At 34.9% G+C, this 21,898-nt stretch overlaps 3 protein-coding genes and 1 pseudogene across 3 annotated transcripts; 1 reads left to right on the top strand and 3 right to left on the bottom strand.

Moving 5' to 3' along the window:
• Nucleotides 1–1,355: 1,355 nt before the first annotated feature.
• Nucleotides 1,356–5,757, bottom strand: LOC120128549. Its single transcript, XM_039146216.1, has 3 exons — nucleotides 5,487–5,757; nucleotides 4,837–5,189; nucleotides 1,356–4,290 (listed from the first exon to the last, which is right to left on the bottom strand). The coding sequence occupies exons 1-3, from the start codon at nucleotides 5,713–5,715 to the stop codon at nucleotides 1,906–1,908; spliced, it is 2,967 nt and encodes a 988-aa protein (XP_039002147.1). The 5' UTR covers nucleotides 5,716–5,757; the 3' UTR covers nucleotides 1,356–1,905.
• A 1,531-nt stretch (nucleotides 5,758–7,288) lies between these two features.
• On the bottom strand, nucleotides 7,289–9,273 carry LOC120128489 (annotated as a pseudogene).
• Nucleotides 9,174–11,040, top strand: LOC120128551 (protein TAB2 homolog, chloroplastic-like). Its single transcript, XM_039146219.1, has 5 exons — nucleotides 9,174–9,753; nucleotides 9,857–9,926; nucleotides 10,219–10,390; nucleotides 10,516–10,659; nucleotides 10,765–11,040. Exons 1-5 carry the CDS (start codon nucleotides 9,272–9,274, stop codon nucleotides 11,022–11,024), a joined length of 1,128 nt encoding a protein of 375 aa, XP_039002150.1. The 5' UTR covers nucleotides 9,174–9,271; the 3' UTR covers nucleotides 11,025–11,040.
• A 113-nt stretch (nucleotides 11,041–11,153) lies between these two features.
• LOC120128550 lies at nucleotides 11,154–16,359 on the bottom strand. The gene is made up of 13 exons (XM_039146218.1): nucleotides 16,287–16,359; nucleotides 15,861–16,176; nucleotides 15,182–15,359; nucleotides 15,054–15,103; nucleotides 14,871–14,963; nucleotides 14,703–14,791; nucleotides 14,414–14,492; nucleotides 14,088–14,170; nucleotides 13,688–13,766; nucleotides 12,862–13,582; nucleotides 12,434–12,511; nucleotides 11,654–12,299; nucleotides 11,154–11,423 (listed from the first exon to the last, which is right to left on the bottom strand). Exons 1-13 carry the CDS (start codon nucleotides 16,316–16,318, stop codon nucleotides 11,282–11,284), a joined length of 2,586 nt encoding a protein of 861 aa, XP_039002149.1. The 5' UTR covers nucleotides 16,319–16,359; the 3' UTR covers nucleotides 11,154–11,281.
• Nucleotides 16,360–21,898: the final 5,539 nt, after the last annotated feature.

Here is a 21,898-nt window from a genome sequence, read left to right as displayed (position 1 = left end):
TCACATACTCATTACCCACGGCGAGTATGACTTTTTACATCTACACCCGCCCACTACCCACTAAACTTATAATTATATATGCTCAAATTGGAACAGATGTGAAATGAAATCTTTAAAAGTATACCCATTTGTCATCCCTAATGTAACTTGATTTTAAAATATATTTTAAAATTATTATGAGTGAGCGTTCGATCGAGTCAATTCGAGTAAAAAAAATTCAAGTTATTCGAGTTGACGGGTCCTATTTTACAACTCATAGTTGACTCGAAATTTTTTTCGTGTAGAGTCGAATTTATAAAATTCAAGTCGAGTTGAATCGAGTCATATTTTTGAGTTTCTGTTTAAATTTAGTTATAAATATTTATGATATTATTTGATTACAATTTAAATAGTTTTTCTATTATTATATACAATACATATATATAACAACCCATTCTTGTGTAATTTTTTATAAAAAAAATATAATACATATATATTTCTTTCATATGTAATATACATATACCATACATAATTGAAGTACTCGACTCAAACTTGAAAATTTATCCACTAATTACTAAAAATTTTGAGTTATTCGAATTGTATTTTACAAATCTATTTGAACTTTAAATTTTTTCGAGTCGAGTCAAACTTATGAAATTACAAATTGAAATCATTTCGAGTTGAATTTTTTCAAATCGAATCAAATTGAAAAAACTGCTTTTTCAAATCGAGTTTTGTACTCCCCTAAAAATTGTCAATTTTAAAATATATGTAGATAAGATATTTATAATATATTTTGACGTAAAGTGACATGTTATTAAAAGATTTATGAGTGATGATAAAAATAAGGATGAATCGCCTATTTGTGTCACCCTCCAGTTATTTAATTTTCATTTTGGTTATTCAATTATTATTTTTCTAAAATCATACTTTAATAATTATTCAAAATCATACTTAATGTTATGTTTAGACGTGTTTTAGTCACCCGTCGTGATACTAACGTATTATCATAAGAAAATGTCACACCGGTATTGAAAAATAATTAGAATTATCACATCAATATCTTCGATAATTTTTTAATAACCGGTGACCAAAACAAATATTAAGTAATGTGAGTGGCCAAATATTAATATAGCAGTAACTTCTAGTATTTATTTAAACAGTATAAATATTTACTATTTCCCAATATTAGAAGTATTTATCTGAAATTTGGATACCATGGAGAAGGTTGGTTTTTAGGAGAACGAAATATGAAAAAAAACATTAAAGGGGGAAAACAGAAATCTGATCCATAACAAATATAAAGGCCATACTCTGGCTCAAGTTCCCTTTCAATTCTAGTCCACAGCGTATAGCAATCAGCGAGCAACTAGGAATCACACTAACAATCAGTAATGTTCTATTAACTTCCAATTATTAACAGTCAAGATTAAGTTTCCGAAACACAAACTACGAGTATTTACAACATGATGTAAAGCCAGTACTTGTGTTTCATATAAGGCTTGTTACCCCAACTTCATGGTCGCTACATGCAGGATAATCCAACTTTTCAAACTCCGGATCCACTGAATCATGCGAAGTCGGCTCCCCATCACCTACAGAAGCATTGTGATCGCTCCATGCACGATAATCATCCAGGTTTTCAACCTCCTTTTATGTTACAATAGAGACGAGGGTACACGAAACCTGAATGAAATCACTCATATCACCTAGGTGAACTCTCTTTCTCACTATGCTACTAACTCGGAACACCATTCAAATTATGACGACTAATGCCACAACCCTAAGAAGATTGGAAAACTGTATACGCATGCTTATGTAGGACCGACACCATTTTTCAAAGTTCAGACTGGCACGGCCACACTGCGTAGAGCAACAGTCATCAGGTGCTTTTCTCCTCTACCATCATAATTAAGCGGAACCTTTTTACTCCTTCCGCTGCCTGCGGACTTTCACAAATCTTCTAGTAGACTTGTCAACACCGCTGGATCCCAATGAGAAGCTCCCTCCAGCACCAAATTCCTGACTGCTGGAAGCCTGAAATGGAGATGGATTATGTGATGTGGTTGGTTGGGCTCCAAATTGAAACGTGGCTCCTGCTGTGTATGATGCACCAAAAGGAGACCCCGATGCAGGAGGTGAGATTAGCGGTTCACCAAATGTTGGAACAGTTGGTGCAGTTTGAGCAGTGTCATCTTCCATAGTATCCTCCATTTGATCATTATTACTAGATGGAGTTAACCCAAACACCAAGCCTGAACTGGTGTTGCCAAACACATTCTGCGATGGAGTAGCACCTGCAGCTGGAGTTGACCCAAACACCAAGCCGGGACTGGTGTTAGCAAACACGGACTGCGATGGCATAGCAACTGCAGCAGGAGTTGACCCAAACACCAGGCCCGGATTGGTGTTACCAAACACAGACTGTGAAGGCGTAGCAACTATAGCTGAAGTGAAAGAAAATATGGAGTTTGAGGAGGCACCAGTGGACGACCCAAAGAGAGCAGGTGCAGTGCTAGGAGCAGTAACAGAAGCTGATGATCCAAAGGAAAAATTACCAGCTATCGGCCATGCTGGCTCCCTTTCCTCGACAGAAATCAACTTCCACTCTTCACCAGGTTGGGAACCATCATCACTTTTTTTAGAGCAAGATGCAGTAGTATCTGTGACTTGCATGTCGGACAAAAGGGCTTCAAGGGACAACTTGCTACTGGAGCTGTCTTGAGAAGAAAACTTTACATCCAGGATTGGAGTTTCAAAATCCACTACAGAAGAAGCATATGATAATTCCAGAAAGTTCTGAAGGATCTCTTCATGTGGACCTTGTTTAGCTACTTCGGCTTTAATTTCCTTGTTTCCAGGAGCTCTTTCCACATCAACATCAGAAGCATCATCAACATGATTTTCAAGGTATTCTAACAGGATATTTACTTCATCAAGAACCAAAATTTTGCCTGTTGCATTGTTAACCTCCCCATCTCCTATGTCCCCTGCTATCTGGTTTTCATGTTTGGCTGAAGTTTCTATGCGTTCAACCGTGTCATGGCAAGAACTTTGATTTTGACAGTCTTCAACAACTTCCTTAGCTGCTTGCTCAGAATCATCGTCATTAAGAGAGCAAGTCGCCTCCCGGATCCTCTCTAAAGAACAGTTTGAGGGCACTGATGCTGTCATTGAATCGTTTCCATCTCTTGTGTCAAGGCAGCTAGGTTCAGATGTTACTTGAAAATGTGATTCTGGTGACACCATTTTATCGATACTATCATCTTCTTCAAGTGAAAATTCAGGAGCTTTTACAACTTGAGTATAATTCTCTGGTTCTTTGGAAGTTGAAGAAAGGAAGTTGGCAAGGGCAGATGCTAATGCAGCATCAACTGACACAGACTTCTTTGGTTTATCATCGGAAGAACCAGTTTCCGATGCATGATTATCTTCCTTGTCATCAGCATTAGAAAAATCAGGCGCAGTGACAACAAGACTTGGTAATGGCCGAGTACCATGTACAGAACAAAGAGTTTCATCAAGTTGGTTAGTTGATGAAATATCCTTCTCATGTGATGCATATATCTCATGCACTGAAGATTCATTTCCAATGTTAGAAGAGTAATTATCTGAATCATGGCATGAAAATTCAGGCGCGTAGAATCCTGTGCAAGTTGGCAATTCAGAATTCTTAGGGTTCTTAGTGAGTTCTCCAAGCTGTTGCTCTACACGCTGGAGCCTTGCATCAATGTTGTTTATGGGCTTTAGCATGTTCTCTTCAAACTTTAATAGGAGATCTTCTACTCTGCTGATTCGAGAAACAAGCTCATTCAGGAATCTCTCAGAATGCCCACATGCTACTTCAGCCTGGGATGCTCCAAGTTTACCTTGGGGTATCTCATGTTGATTCAGTTCAGTAGTTGCTGCAATCTCTTCCTGCGAGTTCAAGTCCTGTTGATTGGCTAAACTGGGTTTTACTTCTTGGTGGGTTTCATTTCTAAAATTTAATTGTTCAATGGCCTTTGACCCATTTTCTTGTTTCTTTTCCTTTTTCTTTGTGCCAAAAACCTCTTCATTTTCTATGCGGCGAAGACCTGCTGTTTTAGATAATTGCAGTAGTGTGGGAGCAAGCATGGCCATAAGAGAATTTCCTCCTGCATTTCCCATCTGACCGACTTCAGTTTCTGAATCAGCTACATCAACAAGATCAGCAAACACATATATTTCATCAACACAAACACAGCCTTTGTTCTGAAGCGAAAGCAAACGGAGAGTAATAGAAATGCAGGGGTTGGCATCATTGATCTCAGCAGTAGCCTCGTATAAATCCTGAAAAGTTTCATCGATCAGAAATGGATTAAAATTAAGACACACATATTACTCTATGCAAGTGTTACTCTGTAAATCTTGTATTGGTATCTTACCCGGAAAGGATAAAAATTGAAAAGGGGAAAGAAAGGACTATCTCAGGTTCTTATTTCTCCCTTAAAACTAAGCTACGTTGCAACTATGTTCTAAACCAACTCCAACTTACAATTAAAATTATTCAGTACTTTTAACTTGGCTCGTTAATTATTTTCATATCTTTGACCAATTTCTTCACTACTTTTGCATTCAAATATTGCTTCCCTATTCTATTCTCTTGAACATGCATAACAGTATAAGTTCTATTTTTTTTCTCCAATTTCCCATGTAGTCCACTCCCACAGACCACAGCTACACCAATTGCATGGAAATAGAACAATGTAACCCTTTTACCTTTTGAAAATACAAAGAACAAACAGTTAATACTATAGATACAAGGAAAATGGTAAATAATGAAGCCTTGCTTGGGTGAATCTACTATTAATACTTAACGAGGGATGGGTAACTCACCTGTGTGCTACTTGAGTTCACAGTGGAATTTGATGGCACATTGCTCCTACTATCAAGCAGAGGAGTATCAGGACCTTTCACTTCAACCCAATCATTTTCAGTGGAGGTGGAATTGCTATCACTCTTCAGCCTCTTTTCATCCAACACTGTATTACCTCCTTTTAGATGAGCCATTTCAGATTCATCAAAATTGGCTGCTTGAAGCACCTCTTCATCTCTACAAGCAACACCACATCGAACAGTACAGAGATACTCATTACTGCTCTGATGTTTAGGAGCACAATACATTTCATATACTCGAGCAGTACTTCGGACATAAACCTGTCTAACTTCGTGGCTTTGTGCAAACGCAACTGCAAGCATGAGATGATTTACAAAAGGCAAGTCAGGAAGAATACAAAATTTTGGAGGAGAAGGATAATTTGTGGAAATATTCACCTCGCTTGATTTCATTCTATTTCAAAATAAACTCTCACCAATCAAGTTCGGATGTAATCTGATAAATACTAATAAATAATGCTAATAAAATTCACGTCGTAAAGAATAAGTAGCTTCCCTGATTTAAATCAAAAGGTTTAATATTTCATCAAAAGAATGAAAACCCAATGACCTAGCACGATCAACCAACACCGTAATATCATATTACTTACTCGTAATCTCGCAGGGGCCGGAATCAGATGAAGTAGGGCACAAGATAAGTGGGGAACTGGGAGCGGAATCGACGGCGTTTGGGTCATCGACGCCGAGCTCGTGTTGATCGCATCCGGTGATTGGCGCAATTGTTGATTCAAAGATAACGGAGTTACGGAGAGAACCATCGGCGATGGACCAGTTGGTGGAGGACTTCCAAGAAGTGTCGTAGTCGCCGGCTGCATCCATTGTTGTACCGACTTCGATGAATTTCTTGGATTTTGAATCTGTTTCGTAAGGGACGGGGAATTTATAGTGTGATATGTAGCGATGGTGGTAAAGTCGAAATTTAATTGTGACTTAAATATCAATTAAGTTTTATAATTTTCAGGGTTCTTAATAATTTTTAAAAGATAAATTTCATTTAATTAAATAGTCAAAATAATAAATTTAAGGATTGTTCTTATATTTGATAGTGGATGTAATATTAAGATAAATTTCAGTTTAAATTCATTTAATTTAAAATATAATTATAATAACCTATTTGATATTTAAAATTTTAATTAATTTAATTTCAATTTCATTTTTTGATCTATTAAATAATTAAATTAATAATTATTAAGTTGGTTTTATATTTTTTATATTTGTTTTATTATGCACAAGGTCTGTGTTACCTCCAAAATTTTAACTAACATATTCTTTATTAGAAGTGTAATACATCTTATAAATTATAATTGTATAAGCCATTTATCGGTAAATTACATACAACAAATGATGGGCGGATCATAAAGGTGGTGGCAATTTCGGCCTAATATAGTAGATTGGCTAAATATTTAGGCTAATACGATATTAAATATTTTATTTTAAAGATTACGATATTTTTATAGTGATTTAGAAATTATTATGTGGATATGACGAATTCAAATAAAATATAATTTATTTGTTAAAATTTATTACTTCGATGTGATAAAATATAATAAAAAATTATATATTATTAAAACTCGTCACTTTGACGTGATGAGTTTGAATAAAAAATATTATTCGGACAAACTCGTCGTGTGAGCATAATGAGTTTGTCTTGTAGAATTCATATTAATTTGGTAAAACTACTCAATTGGTCACTTAACTATGTATCCCTTTTATTTTTGTCACCAATCTTTTAATTTTATGAATCACACCACTTAACTATTTAATTTGTTCGATCAGACCACTAGTCGTTAATATTTGACTAAAATGTTGACATGGTAGTTAAAAGAATTGGTATATTTCTACATTTAGTCCTTACTATTTATATATTCTCTCAATTTGGTCATAATTTAAATATATTTTAATAAATTAATCATTTAATCAGGATCTGACATGTGTCAGTACAAGAACTTAACACGTGTCAATACATGGTGTCAATACATGATTGAATGATATTTTTTATTAATTTAAATTCGTTTAATTAAATAATTTTTTATCTAATCAGAAGGTGAAATGTGTCACCACCCGATTGGGTATAAAATAAAGGGATGATTTTACTCTGGGGTGGAATCACACCTGGGACTAAAGGTTGAATAAACAACCCCAACCACTACACCAAACATCTCAATGATTTATTTCTTACAACAAATTATATTTATCCTTTTAAATCTTGATAATGTTAAAAGAAAATATAATAAAAATAAATTAGAAGTAATATTTTTAATATTTAATTTGAGTTAATCTATTAATAAATTAAGTACTGTTGATTAAAAATTATTTTTTAAATACTTTACATCAAAATTATTAAAAATGTACATGCTCTGATAAATTACAACCTTCACCCCATAGCCCATTCCCAAACTAGGAGCAATACGGTGCCTCAGTTGTGACAGACCTTTGCAGTACGCATGGTGACACAAACAGCATTATATGCCTTCTTGGCCTCGGCGCAGCCACATTTAGGCTCCGCCATCGCCACCCCCGCAACCGAGCAAAGAGCAGCAGCTGCAGCCGCAAACATCAACTCCCTCCTCCCATTGTCGAACACTCTTTTGCTCTCACCACCACTTAGCCGGACACTCCGTTTCACCTCCTTTAGCAGCGTTGGCTACCACCACGAGTCTCCGGTGACCGATTCTAGGGGAACCTTTTGTGAGGTTAGTGGCGCTGAGGAATGGTGCAGTCATGGTGATGGAAGCCTTTTTTGTTTTTGTTTTCTGCAGGTGCCAGTGGGTTCTGATTAAATTTGTGAGTCATGGGAATGTAGGCGAATATGAAATGAGGCGCATATAAATATGAATCCTATCGGAAGAAGATTTTAGACCAATAATGGAGTGACACATCATTCGTACTATCTAAGTCAAATGGTTTACATTAGAGTCCCTTAGGTGGAGGTGGAATCCATTTTTACAAATGGATTGGAGTTTGAAGGCCAAAAATGAAGAGAAAGCCTACCTCTCCCTCTAGATAACCCTTTGGTTCTCAAGGTGAAGAAAGGATAAAAGATACTATTTTCTTTTAAAAAAATGGGATTTTTCAAGTGAATCTAATTAAAATAGAGGCATGAAGCACTGCCATCAAACCTTTGGTGGATCAAGCCTAAGCCGAACACCAAAGCACCCAGGGCCCTGCAACTCTTGGGCTAGTACAACCGGAGCTAATTTCAGGGCAGGAACAACAATGAAAACCAAAGAAAAGGAAATTGCAAAGAAAAAAGGAAATGAATAAAATCATGAAAACAAATGGTACCAACTTGAAATTACTCTCATCATAGTTGTACGCAATAGCAAGCTCATTGGCTTCTGCTAACTTCTCTAATTTACTCCCATCAATGTGAAGGACGATAGGGTGCCGTTCAGGAGAATATGCCAAGTACTTGTCCTGGGCATGAAAAAAACCCAAAATACACCAAATTAACAGTTTTAGCAACAACCAACAACCGGTTGGTCTAGTAGGATGAGACACCAGATTTCTTAAGCAAGATCAGAGGTTCGAACCTTAGCGTTTCTGAATTGAGCAAACTAGTATAAATTGAAACAAAAATCAAAATTCAATACTATAATTGACAAAATTGAAAGTTCATTGATATAAATGATACAACACCTAAAGTTCGATGATATTTGAGTAGTTTACCCTAGATTTGATTACGTACCTACACAAACGAGGATGATATGACTTTAGTATTCATAGAAAATGTGCAAGGTTTTTTAAGGATAATATAATGAAAAGGTATAAATGACGAAGTCATCCAAGAATAAGCTGAAAGCTTCACCATTTTTTTAACGTGACAAAGCCTACTCCATTAGGTACCTATCTAGGATGGATCAAGGGACTGGTGGGGACAATCATCCCTATTAAAATTTTAAAATAATCTTATATTTTATATATTTTTTTATGTATTTTTATTGAAAATCTATTTTCGACTCTTGAAATTTTATAAATTTAAAGTTATCCCTTCGAATTTTATAAGTTCAAGTTCACTCCCCTTACCATAAAATTCCGCGTCTGTCCCTATACTTATCCATTATACCTGCAATAGCTAAAAAAAATTTGCTACTGCTCACTTAACGACAAACATGAAATATATATGAATCAATTTTTTAACATTTTTTTACTTGCATACCATTTTTTAACATAGATCGAAGTGTACAATAAGCACGATCTTGTTAAAATTTGATTATGTGTTTTAGACATACTTGTGTGTTTTAGTTTAAAGGCATAACAGGCCGCTCTGTCCTAAAAACTCAATCCACTTCTGTGTGTGGTTCAGATTCTTTCCATAACTGAAAACCCGCCATCATCTTCCTTCTTTGATAATTGTTTTTTCACGGTACTTTCCATGGCAACTCTAAGCTTTAATCCCCCAAGACTCAAATCCCTATCGCTCCAATCTCTAAAACCAATCTCAAAATCACAGTTTTCCACGAAACCCAACAACGTATCATTCCTTTTCTCATCTAAAAACCACCAACAGCTCCACCGTTTTAAACCAAACTCTGTATCCGAAAGCTCGGTATCAGTGCCGAAAGAAGCTTTCGATGAAGGTGAAGAAGACGATCCAACTTCAGAACTGAGCTATCTTGACCCGGAGACCGATCCCGAAAGTGTTACAGAGTGGGAGATGGATTTTTGCTCGAGGCCAATTCTGGATATTAGAGGGAAGAAGATATGGGAACTCGTGGTGTGTGATAGTTCGCTTTCACTTCAATATACCAAGTATTTCCCCAACAATGTTATCAATAGTATCACTTTGAAAGATGCTCTTTTGACCATAAGTGAGGATTTAGGTGTCCCTTTGCCAGAAAAAGTTCGGTTCTTCAGGTAAAGTTTTACTAATTTTCTTGTAACGTACGTTAATATTCCCTATATTGTTGGTTAGCATAACGAATTATCATAATTGGCTTATGTTTTGTTGGATTTATAGGTCACAAATGCAAACCATAATCACAAAGGCATGTAAAGAGCTTGGCATAAAGCCAGTTCCAAGTAAACGGGTGAGTTTCTGTGTTTTGCATCTTGCGGTTTCTTACAAGTTACTGATTATAGCTATAAAGCTCAGTTTCCACCTTCAAATTGCAAATATGAAAATCAGGGGTGTAAATAAACAAAATGTTCGATAAACTATTCATAAATTGTTTGTAAACTATTCGCTAAATGAACCAGTATGAACAAACAAATTCGTTTTTTGCCTTGTTTATAAACTTATTTATCAACTCGTTTATCCAATTCATTTAAACCCCTAACGAAAATCCATATTCTTACGTTTGATGGTTAGTCTTTTTTCAGTGTCTGTCACTGCTACTTTGGTTGGAAGAACGTTATGAGAGTGTATATATGCGCCATCCTGGTTTTCAAAAAGGTTCCAAGCCACTTTTGGCTTTAGATAACCCTTTCCCAATGGAACTTCCAGAGAACTTATTTGGAGAAAAATGGGCATTTGTGCAGTTACCTTTTTCAGGTATATCTTTCACATTTAATGGCGTTTCAAAATAACATATCTGGAATTGTCTTCATTTCTCAACTAAAATGTTAGTAGTATTTTGTTCAATATGCTCTCTTTTGACATCGTTCTCTCGATTATAGTTGTTCGAGAGGAGATTTTGTCCCTGGACGAAAGGTTTGTGTTTGGTGCTGGTTTAGATTTGGATTTACTGGGTATTGAAGTAGATGACAATACCTTGATTCCAGGACTTGCAGTGGCTTCTTCACGTGCACAACCATTAGCAGGCAGGTTTAATCTATTTCTTCCAATGAAACCATAGCCTATTTAATAATGAGGATTTCTTGAAAACTAAATTTGAGGGCCAATGAAAAACGTGTTGGTTGGTGCAGCTTGGATGAATGGATTGGAAGTGTGTTCGGTAGAGGCCGACACCGGCCGCGGTAGTTTGATCCTATCTGTTGGAATATCGACTCGTTATGTTTACGCAACGTATAAGAAAACTCCAACAACCACAAGTGAAGCTGAAGCTTGGGAAGCAGCAAAGAAGGCACGTGGAGGGTTACATTTCCTTGCCATCCAAGAGGACTTGGATTCAGATGATTGTGTCGGGTTCTGGCTCCTGTTGGACTTGCCTCCACCCCCTGTATAATTAAGAATCAATGTCATAGTACCTGTATTTTTATTCTAATCTTGTATTGGTTCCAATGAATATAACCAATTAGTTTTCAGGTGTACATGGCTCAAATATTACGTTTATATCTATTTAGAAAATTAACTGTAACTGCCCGAAAACAAAATGCCTATGCTATTAACATTAGTACAAAATAAACAACTTCAAGATCAGAAAAATGGGGGAACAGAAATCTCTACAAATCCACTCACTAAGAATAAAATAGGGTTCCAGCTTCAAACTTTTGATCTCTTTTGTTTTTTAAGAACAAATCGAACTCCTTGCTTCCCAAGTTCCAAGGTCTTCATTCTACCATCATCTAACCTGACAAATAATGCGGATGTGCCCTCGATACTGCCCGTAACAGCTCCCTTGTGCCTACTTGTTCAATTTCAAAACAGATGAGGATTAAATTATGGGAACGAGCCTCAAAATCTAAAGTCTACAGCTATCAGAATTCAGAAACATACTTGGTGGAGATTAACTATGAAAATGAAAACATCACGAATCCTTTTATTCTAATTCTAGAGCTCACATTCTGAAGCAAACATGTGCAAAATAACTTTTGTTTTTTTCAGTATTAAAGACTAAAGAGAGTCAAATCTTACCACGAATTGTCAGATGCCTGATGAATTTCAACTTTCTTTCCAACGGCATCTTTACCCAACTTCTTTAAAATCCAACTAGCATCCATCATGCCATCCATTAAACTGTCTTGATGTGATTGTGTGAAATTAACATCTTCATCTTCATTAAAAAATGATTTCTCCACGAAGGGCGATGGTCTCTTTCTTTTCGACCTTTGGCCCTTTATAGAACTCTTTTCTTCATCATAATGAAACTGGGAATTCTGATTGTCAAGAACAGGTTTCTTCAATTTAAACTTAAGAGTTGGTTTGGGATCCTTTGACAAAGAATTCAAGATAGGCGTGTGGCCATAATCCTCACTACTTTCACCACACGTATCATCTCTGGCTTCCAACTGCTTTCCTGACACCACTTTACCCCCTCTAAGGGTGGAGACATCACCAGAAGGTGCAGCAGAGAGCCTATTTCCATCTATGTTTCCTTTTCCCAAGGCAATACGTATGTGTTCTAGAGGAACAATTCCATGTCCATCAGAACTGTTTGCTGAACCAACTTTGGACCTCGATTCAGGAATTTCTGACCTAATTCTGCCAAACTTTATCAAGTTCCCTTCTCTTCCCATAATTTTCACACCTCTTGACTTGGTGGAGCGATCAACTCCATCTGCTGCAAATAGAAAAAATTTGCACTGTTACAATGAAGAACATTGAAGGAAAAAAAACCTCACAAATGGTAACCGATTCCAGAAAAAAGGCAATCTTTTTAACACCAAGGTAATGGATCCACGATAAATATATTACCGCCACCAGATTTAGCAGTAATGTCATGCCGCTCCAGAAACTTGTCACCAATTCTATGTTGATTTGCATCTTGAACACCTAATAGTAGTCGGACATGAGAAAGCAGATCAGTTTTCAGATTAGACCTCAAACAAGAGATAATAAAAAAACCATTTTATTGCATGTCTCTAATATCTTGTTCATTCTATGAATAAAATCTTAACAATTGAAGGGGCCAGAGAAAAACCTAAATTTAATTTGGTGCAGCTAAAATATTAAGTTGCAACCTAGGAGTATACACTGACAGCACATCAGATGAAATGATGGATGTCTGACTGTAAGAAAATATGATCAACATAATATGTGAACCCATTCTTATAAAAAAAAGGATAATATGTGAACCCATGCAAATGCAAGTTATATTATAAACAGGAAAAGTGAAGCCATACCATTGTAAGAAGTCGCATCTTGATCTCTTTGAAATCTTGAAGCATCAGACATTGGGGAGTTGGTAACATTTATTTTCTGTGCACCAAGATTAATGACTAATTTTTTAGCTTTCACAGTCTTTGACTTGCTACTATGTTTTCTATTGTCATCTCCATGGTCTAAATCGTGTGATTTATTGCTTTTGATTTTAATCACACGAGATGTCCTATCTTCATCACTAACCATCACCTCGTCTACCAGTTTGTGTTTCAAAACCCCTGGCTGATTGGTAGAACAAATACCAGCAACAGGAGAAAAAATATCTTGTTCTTCATTCATCTGAGATGCAACTTCATTGTTCCTGTCCTCACCCAAGCTGTATCCTTGAGATTGTATATCCTGATTCCCCTCAAAACTCAGCTGTGATTCTCCTTTGCTAATCAAGGATGCTTGGTGTGCCTTTTTCTTGGGATGTTTTTTACTTGAAGACTTTTTTCCATATTCCTTGTTCTTCTTTGGTGATTTGTCAGCAAGACCTTTCAGTGAGAACTTCAGCGAACGTCCAAATTCATTTTTTAGCATCATAGGATCATTTTCCTCATCATCTGAATATGGAGAGAGAGAAAATATATCTTCTTGAGTTGGCAGCCCAGCAGCAGCCCTCAGGCTAGCTATCAAATCTCGATCAGCTATGTCTCTTCTCTCCCAAAGCTCTCGAACAGCATCCTCGACATCAGTAACCTGATAAAACATTGGCAGCAATCGTAAGTTGAAAAGAATCCTTCGCCTATATCCCTTCAGAGAAAGAGAGAGGTAGAAGGAAGGAACGCTGCAATTCAAAGCTACCTGGTAGCACTCTCCACGACAAGTTGCACATTTATATTGGAGATTGCCATCTACTTGAAACTGCAGATATTTTTCATCACTGCAAAAAACTTCTATCATATAAATAAAACTTTCCAAAAACTTGTGTGGCTGAAGCATCACTTGCTTCTTTCACTAGTGTACTAGAACTTTTGTATGGAAACAGCTCTTGTGGAGGATTTTACAGAATCTAAGGAACTCGACCATTTATTTTGAAACTATATATTCACAAGGAATAAACTCATTGGACTTGATGAATGATGAACACAATCTATAAAATAAAACACCCACACACAAATTCATAATGACAGCAACTGCCTCTTCATAAACATGCAATAAACAATAAAATAGAGAAGAATTAGAATGGTTGCAAGAAAGAAACCTGATGCCATCACAGTGGCAGTGCACCCAACGCTGACAAACATCACAGCAGACCATAGGTGTTGATTCAGAGTCCCTGTAAACCTGTAAGGTTGTAACAAAATGCCTAGTAAGTTCATTTGCTTTAGAAAATAATGAAGCATGATAGAGTCACAGTTTCACACGGTTTCTATTATCAATAAATAAAAGTAGTTCCGAATACCAGTATTTCTTTTTCTTCCGTTTGAAGGAAACTCTTTTAGGAAATGAGATTCTTTCAAAACTCTCCAAGAAAACCTTAAGTTGGACCAGGCAAACACCATTGATAATTACAAAAATGGAATTTACCTTCAAACATACAGGGCAATAATTTCCTTTCACAAACAACCTTCCACAAGCATCACAACATGTGTATCCCAAAAACCACCTGTGAGATATAAAAAATATCGATTCAGATATTAATACTAAAGAAATGCTTCAGCAGAAGGTCATCATTAGCTATCAATTCTCGAGCACTAAAAACGCAAACGACATATTACGGAGTTTCTGTAATTGAAAAGAAAAATGAAGCACTAATCTACACAGAGAGGGTAAATTTTCAGTGCAAAAATCTCTCTCTATTGGTTACTAATCATACCGCACACTTAAACCATTTCCAGGTACATTGGATCCACAGCTGTGACACCTTGTATGTTTTGGGCACAAATATGGCCCAGAAGAAACATTCTGCATAATCCAGGGATTATGTGAGCCAATCCATTCGTAATCAAGGTATAAACTTAAGCACAAGAAATGCAAATCTAACCTTATGTGAAGGATGTTGGCAGTAGCAATGATATGCCCCATCACACCTTTTGCAGAACATGAGTCTAGTTGGGTCTTCAGTACTTCGGCACACCTAGAGAAGGAAGATAAGTAGCGATGAGTGCAACCAAAAATTTGAACATAATTTAGTGAAAACATGTATTAATATGAATAAATAAATTACCTCACAGGTTCGACAGTAAGGGCATGTCCAGGAACTCCAATGAAACAGATCTGCAATCATGCCAAATGTATCAGACTGCACTAGTATAAGATAACAGCACAATAAATTATCTGCCTCCATTTCAGTACCTCTGTGTTTAGCCCAAGATTTCACGCAGCTCCTGTGGTACTTCTTGCCACAATTTCGGCAAGAGAGCATCCTTCTTGCCCTCTCACTTCCTTCATTCTCACCCAAGAAGCACATGCGGCACATCACATTTGTGTTGGACTGTCCTTTCTCATCTACAGCAGAACTTTTTGATGCAACCTGGAAAGAAAAAAGGCGTCATCACTTCTCGGAAATGCCAAAAAAAAAACAGAGGAACACTACATAAAATAGTAACCACTCCCAGCATAGGATAGGACTCTTCTTTCCCCTTTCCTATTTTCGTTTTACAAACTTCAATTTCCAGTCAAAATGAACATGAACAACCAAAATCAACTAAAATATCTAAATCTTTCTTTCCAATTTAGCTCAAACTCAATAATAGTATTCCCGAGCTCACTACAGTATGCATTTGTACAGCATCAAAGTCAAAGATCCATCAGACAGACAGACATTAACAGAAGACAAACGTTTGCAGAATAAATTTTATTTTAAGGCATAAAAATCTGCACAATAAAGACGGCCAAACAGTCAATTTATTAATATAAACACACGCATGTAGCTGAAAAACATCATAACCCCTAAATGGAACAAAATTCACACTTCACTATAATTAACCAAAGACCCAAAGTAAAAATCAAGATACAAGTGCAAGAATGTCACCGTAATATCACCCAACTCGACCCTCCTAGCATAATCCTCAGCTGCCACCATTGCGGCAGCGGCCTTCCTCTGAAGCGCGAACCGCTTGGCCTGGGCCGACTCCTCGACGGTATCAGCGCCACCGCCTCCATCTCCGGCAGGAATCGGAGCGACCTTAGGTACGGGGACCCGGACGGTCCCCTCTCGAGCAACCCTAACGCCCCAGGGATCTTTGAAAAAGGCTTCGAGTTGAAACACTTCCTGCAAGAAACCTTTCTTGGAGTTCGTGGACAGGAGATTCCGAGGAAACCCTAGCGAACAAAAGCAAATTCGCCGACTACAAAACAGAGAGAACCCATAGAAACATTAATACAACGAGCTTCGGAGAGCAAGTTAAAAAGGGGGGAATGCTTTTTTTTAAGTGTATGGAAAAAAAAAAAGTTGTACCATGTAATTGGGCAAGCTACGTGAAAGGCCATAGTGAGGGATTTTGAATTTTGAGTTTTTGAGAGATTTAGCGATCTCGCTCCCAAAATTATTAAAATTAAAAATGAAATAAAAAGGATTTCTTATATGGACAACTGCAATGAGCTAGCCTTGTGTCCTCCTTTTTCTTCTTTTCATTCATTTCATGATCGTTTTGGTTCCTCTATTAAGCTTATATTTTTAATTTAATCATATGTTTTAATTTGACATAATTTAATCTTCAATTTTTATGCATGAACCAAATTATCTCGATGATTGAAGTAATCTTTATTATTCCAACAGATCATGGGTTCGAACATCGACGACTGCAACAGGGTGATTGAGCATTCATTATCAAATAATTGAGAGTATTTAGAATATATACTATTTTATCATCTTAACTTAATAAAAAAAAATCTTCAATTTTTATGATATCATTATTTAATATGAATATTTAAAATTGTTAAATATTTATATTCAAATAATGACATGTATTTCTGGCAAAAAAACTAACACTTAAAAAAAATTCAAAATTATGAGCTTTGGGATTAAATTGAAAAAAATGTTTAAGGACTAAATTACAAAAAGGCAAAAGAAGAAGATACCATGGCTATTTGCCCAATTGATGACTCTAGTGGACGCTCTATGCTATGCGTCAAGTTTGCATGTTATAAAAAATGTGAATTTGATGATTGATGTAATGTTTCGAATTTTATCTAGAAATTAGAAAATTACCAATTTATATTTTATTTGTATTTTCGATAGACAGAAATGAGAGGGATTTAAAAGGGTAAATTATAATTTTGGTAATTGAATTTTACTCTCTTATATTTCACTCATTATACTTTAAATCTTTTATATTTTCTCATTGAACTTAATATATTAAGTTTTTTTTTGTCACTCGACCGTTAAATAGTTAACAGCGTTGTTGAAATTTTTTATGAACCTCGTTTGATCGACCAAAAATGTGTCAATAGGGGGTGAGTTGATTTTTTGAAAATTTAGGGATTAATTAGGATTTTTAGTTTACTGTTAATTAGGAATTAAGTATTTTAATTTTCTTAAGAGTTAGTATTTTATTTTCATTAAGTTATCTTAAAGCTATAAATACCCTCTAGAGGTGAAATTTGAGATATGTATAGTACATGTTCATAATTCTGTATGGAACTAATTTTGGATTTTAGTTTTTTAGTTCGAAAATTATTTTATTTTTTCATCTTTTCTCTCTTCCACACGCCAAGTATGAATTATATCATACTTGACTAAACTTTCTCTTAGTCGATAGTTGAGTTGGGATTCAATCTGATCTTGTGATAATTACAAAAACACTTCATATCTTGAGATTCTTTCTTGATTTTCGACATAAAATAAGGGGCGATAGGCCTTTCTACATACATCTCAATATATTCGATTGAAAGTGCGCGCATTGGTTTGATCAACGTTGTGATCTACAATTGGGGAGGAGAGTCAGCTTCTAGCAAATTCAATTCCCTAAGAACAAACTTAGCGGCGGTTCGCTAAAGTAAATCAAGATCGAGTTTGATTCTCATCGAGACATCATAATCTGAGCACGGGCTTTTCCAACATTAAAGAATGAATTTACATTAACATCGATAGTCGTTAATCCAAACAAGGATTAAATTTCAAAGATTGTCTTTGGGAATTAATTTACCATAAAAAATAGTAAGTTACAAAGGTTGAGCCTTGTAGATTGTAATCGGTAAGTATCCGAAGTAAAACATATTTCAGTGATCGAGATAAATTAAGACAAAGTGAAGTTTGAGGCTATCTCTCATCGTAATTATATTTTCTACAATTTACTTTTATTGCTTTCGTTACTTTAAATTTATTTTATTTAGTTTACTTGATTATTCGAAACCCCCTCTTTTTAATTTTTTCTTTTACATATTTCTTGGTTCAAGATCAAATCAAAATTAAAAATTTTCGAATCCCTGTGGACTGACACTATTCTTCTCTATTCTTGTCTTTCTCTGTCACAAAAAAGAATGGATTTGGAAGGAAGTTTCTAAGTGATTTCATATTCAAAATTTTGAGTCTTCTCTAACTTGTGTCTCAACTAATCTACTAATAGCCGAGAAGAAATGAATCAAAAGGATAAGACATTTCAACGAATAGTTTAACAACCATTTGACGAAAAGATTTATCGAATTAATATGTATTAATTGAATTGGTATAAATTTAAATCAAGAAATAATTCTATTCACCAAGTGACGTGACTTATGACTTAATATAAATAACTTTAATATCAGTGATAGATAGACCTGTAAACGAATTGAACGTTCAACGAACCGTTTGACGGGAAATTCATTTATGTTTGTTTATTTATTAAACGAACAAACATGAACAATATTTTACGTTCGTTTAATAAAATGAACGAGTACGAACAAAAGGCTCGTTCGTTCATTTACGTTCATAAATCTTTTAATTTATGTTCATTTATGTTCTCCAGACTTGTTCGAAATATAAAAATTTAATAAATTTTAACCTTAAACCCATTAATATTTTTAAACTCAATTAATTTTAAACCAAAAAAAAACTAAAATCAATTAAATAAAATATAAATCTTAAAATTACTTCAAAAGAAAAAAGAACTCTTCTAAAATATAAACTCAATGAATTTTATGTTTATTCATTTACGTTCGTTCATTTATATTCGTATATCATTTAAACGAACGAACACGAACAAATTAAATTTCTTAATGAAAGAACACAAACAAAAATTTCATTAGATTAATTTTTCGTATTCGTTCGGTTAAAATTAAACATGAAGACAACTCACTGCCAACAACAGTAGATGGGTCGATGAGGGCTACTAGCGACAAGATATTTTTGACACGGCCCCTAATCTTCACGAAATTTGACGATTACACTGGTCAAAAGTCATTGGCTCCCGATTCCGAATGATGGTGATGATCAACTACACCTACCAAACTGAAATTAAGAAATATCGTTAATGTTCATTCCGTTGATACACAACTCTGTTCTACTATTTAAATAGTACTAATTTGTGTTTGTGGTTATCGTCATAGTTGTGGTTGTTATGGACCGTATGACGTTGATATTTTTCTTTAAAAATAATTACGATTTATATTACGGATGCGATTTTTAATATCGTAATAATCTTTAAAATGTTATGACGCGATCGTTATATTACGTTGTGGTAGCAATTTAATATTATGATTAATTGTTAATCAAAACATAAATATCCTTAATTTTGTGAAATCCACAGACAAATACCCAAAGTAACAGATCATCAATACCAGAATAATTAACTTTATTTCTTTCATTGTAATGGTAAATAAACTGTATATATCTCTCATCAAATGGAAAATATAACCAACTCCTTCACGTCGGCACCAGCAGCCGCTTTGGGACCGTGGGACCCCATATGCGCCGAGACTTCTCTTGTAATGTCGCCTACGCCGGAGGAGGCGCCGCCGTGGAGGTGGAGGTGCTTGTCGGAGTTAGCCGGTGGGTGGTAATAGAGGCGAGCAGTCTGGGGGCAGTGAGAATGGAATCTTGCGACTATTCTCACCCCTGCATCCAATATCTCCGCGTATTTCCCCATTCCACCCCGTTAATACAAAAATCAATCTCAATGATTTTCATGTAACAGGGAATGGAATTTGATGTTGGGGCCGTAAGCGGCGAAGGATTGATATTTATACGCCAGTCAAGGGTAGGCAAGGGTCCGTTTCCTTTCGGTTTCGGCCCAGCTCAAATTTCCATGTGTTTGAGTTAGGTGGAATGATGAATTTGAATATGTGCCCCTACATTTTACTCTTTTATTCATCTTCATCCCAAACAATCCATTTTCTAAAGCTTAGTACTCTCGGAAAAGAAGCAATTCCTCCATCATTTACGAAATACTTTTTTCAATTCAATACAAGCAATGACGGATTCCAAGACAGGCACATATATATCAATCACATAAATATTTTTTATTGGGTGAGACGGTGGACACAACTAAAATTTTAAGGCAAACACAATCATTACTCGATTCTTTTGACTATTTGCATATTTAGCCAAACACTTTTTTTCTGATTTTAAAAGTGACACTAAATACATTTAAGTTTGTTTGTTAATAAAAATAAAGAATTGTATAAAGATTACGATTGGATTGAATGTAGGTAACATGTTATTGTGGATGACATGCCATTACCTGGGAGCTGTAAAGTAGCACTCGTCTTTATATTGACCGTAGATAAAATTTTGTGGACATTAAAGAAAAAACAGAAAAAAGCAAGGGCTTCGCTGCAATAAGCCTTCAGGGTTTTCGTCATTTCCCCCAACCTACAGCCACTCCAATGAAAGTGGGTCAGAGAAACGTATGTAAAACAATAGGGTAAATTACAAATTTCATCACTGTACTTTATCCTCTTCTGTTTTGCTCATTGAATTTTAAAAAAATTAAATTTCTTTACTGAACTTTTTTCATTGATTTTTTTGTAACTAACTTTATTCTATATCCTATTTTGGTCACTCTGTCATTAAATAGTTAATGACATTAAAAACAATGCCGTTTTAGAAAAATAAAATTGTTACCAAAACGACGTCGTTTTGCATCTATATAACTATCTGTTTTAATAATGTTAACTATTTAATAACTGAGTGACTAAAATAACCTAATGTATTATTCAGTAAGAAAATTAAAAAGACTTAAAGTAAAATGAGTAAAATTTAGTTATCAAATTGATAATTTACGCAAAACAGTAAGTCAAATTATCAAAAGCGCGTCAGAGAACAAAGTCAGAAATTGAATGTGCTCCGCTTCGGTTGTTCGCCGTGATTGGCTCTGTCATTAAATAGTTAATGACATTAAAAACAATGCCGTTTTAGAAAAATAAATTGTTACCAAAACGACGTCGTTTTGCATCTATATAACTATCTGTTTAATAATGTTAACTATTATAACTGAGTGACTAAAATAACCTAATGTTATATTCAGAAAAAATTAAAAAGACTTAAAGTAAAATGAGTAAAATTTAGTTATCAAATTGATAATTTACGCAAAACAGTAAGTCAAATTATCAAAAGCGCGTCAGAGAACAAAGTCAGAAATTGAATGTGCTCCGCTTCGGTTGTTCGCCGCGTGATTGGCTCTTTTTTCCACTTTTGCCCCTTTTCTTTATCATAATTGCATAATCACCCTTTTATTCTGTATTTATTTACTTGTAATTTTGTGATTACTGATCAGGAAAATCACGTGGTTGCCTATATCTACTATGGACGGCTACCAACCTAAATTTTAAAAAATAAATCTAATAAAAATAGGATAAGTCTGTCACATTTTATGAGTACCGTTGAATATTATTAACGATGAGTATTATTAAATATAATTAATTTAATTTATAAAAATTTAAATTTTTAAATGACTCAACATATAGTTATAAAATAGTTTAAAATTTAAAGATAAATTAATTAAAATAAAATATTAATTATATTATTTTTCATAATTTTTAACAATAATATATATATATTTATTAAAAATATTATTAAAATATATAAAATAATATACTTAATATTTTATTTTTAATAATTTGCCTTTAATTTTTTAACTATTTTATAATTAT

The sequence above is a fragment of the Hibiscus syriacus genome, unplaced genomic scaffold, assembly GCF_006381635.1.
Source record: "Hibiscus syriacus cultivar Baekdansim isolate YM2019G1 unplaced genomic scaffold, ASM638163v2 tig00110481_pilon, whole genome shotgun sequence".
NCBI classification, from domain to species: Eukaryota; Viridiplantae; Streptophyta; class Magnoliopsida; order Malvales; family Malvaceae; genus Hibiscus; species Hibiscus syriacus.
This window is presented reverse-complemented; position numbering and strand designations above follow the sequence as displayed.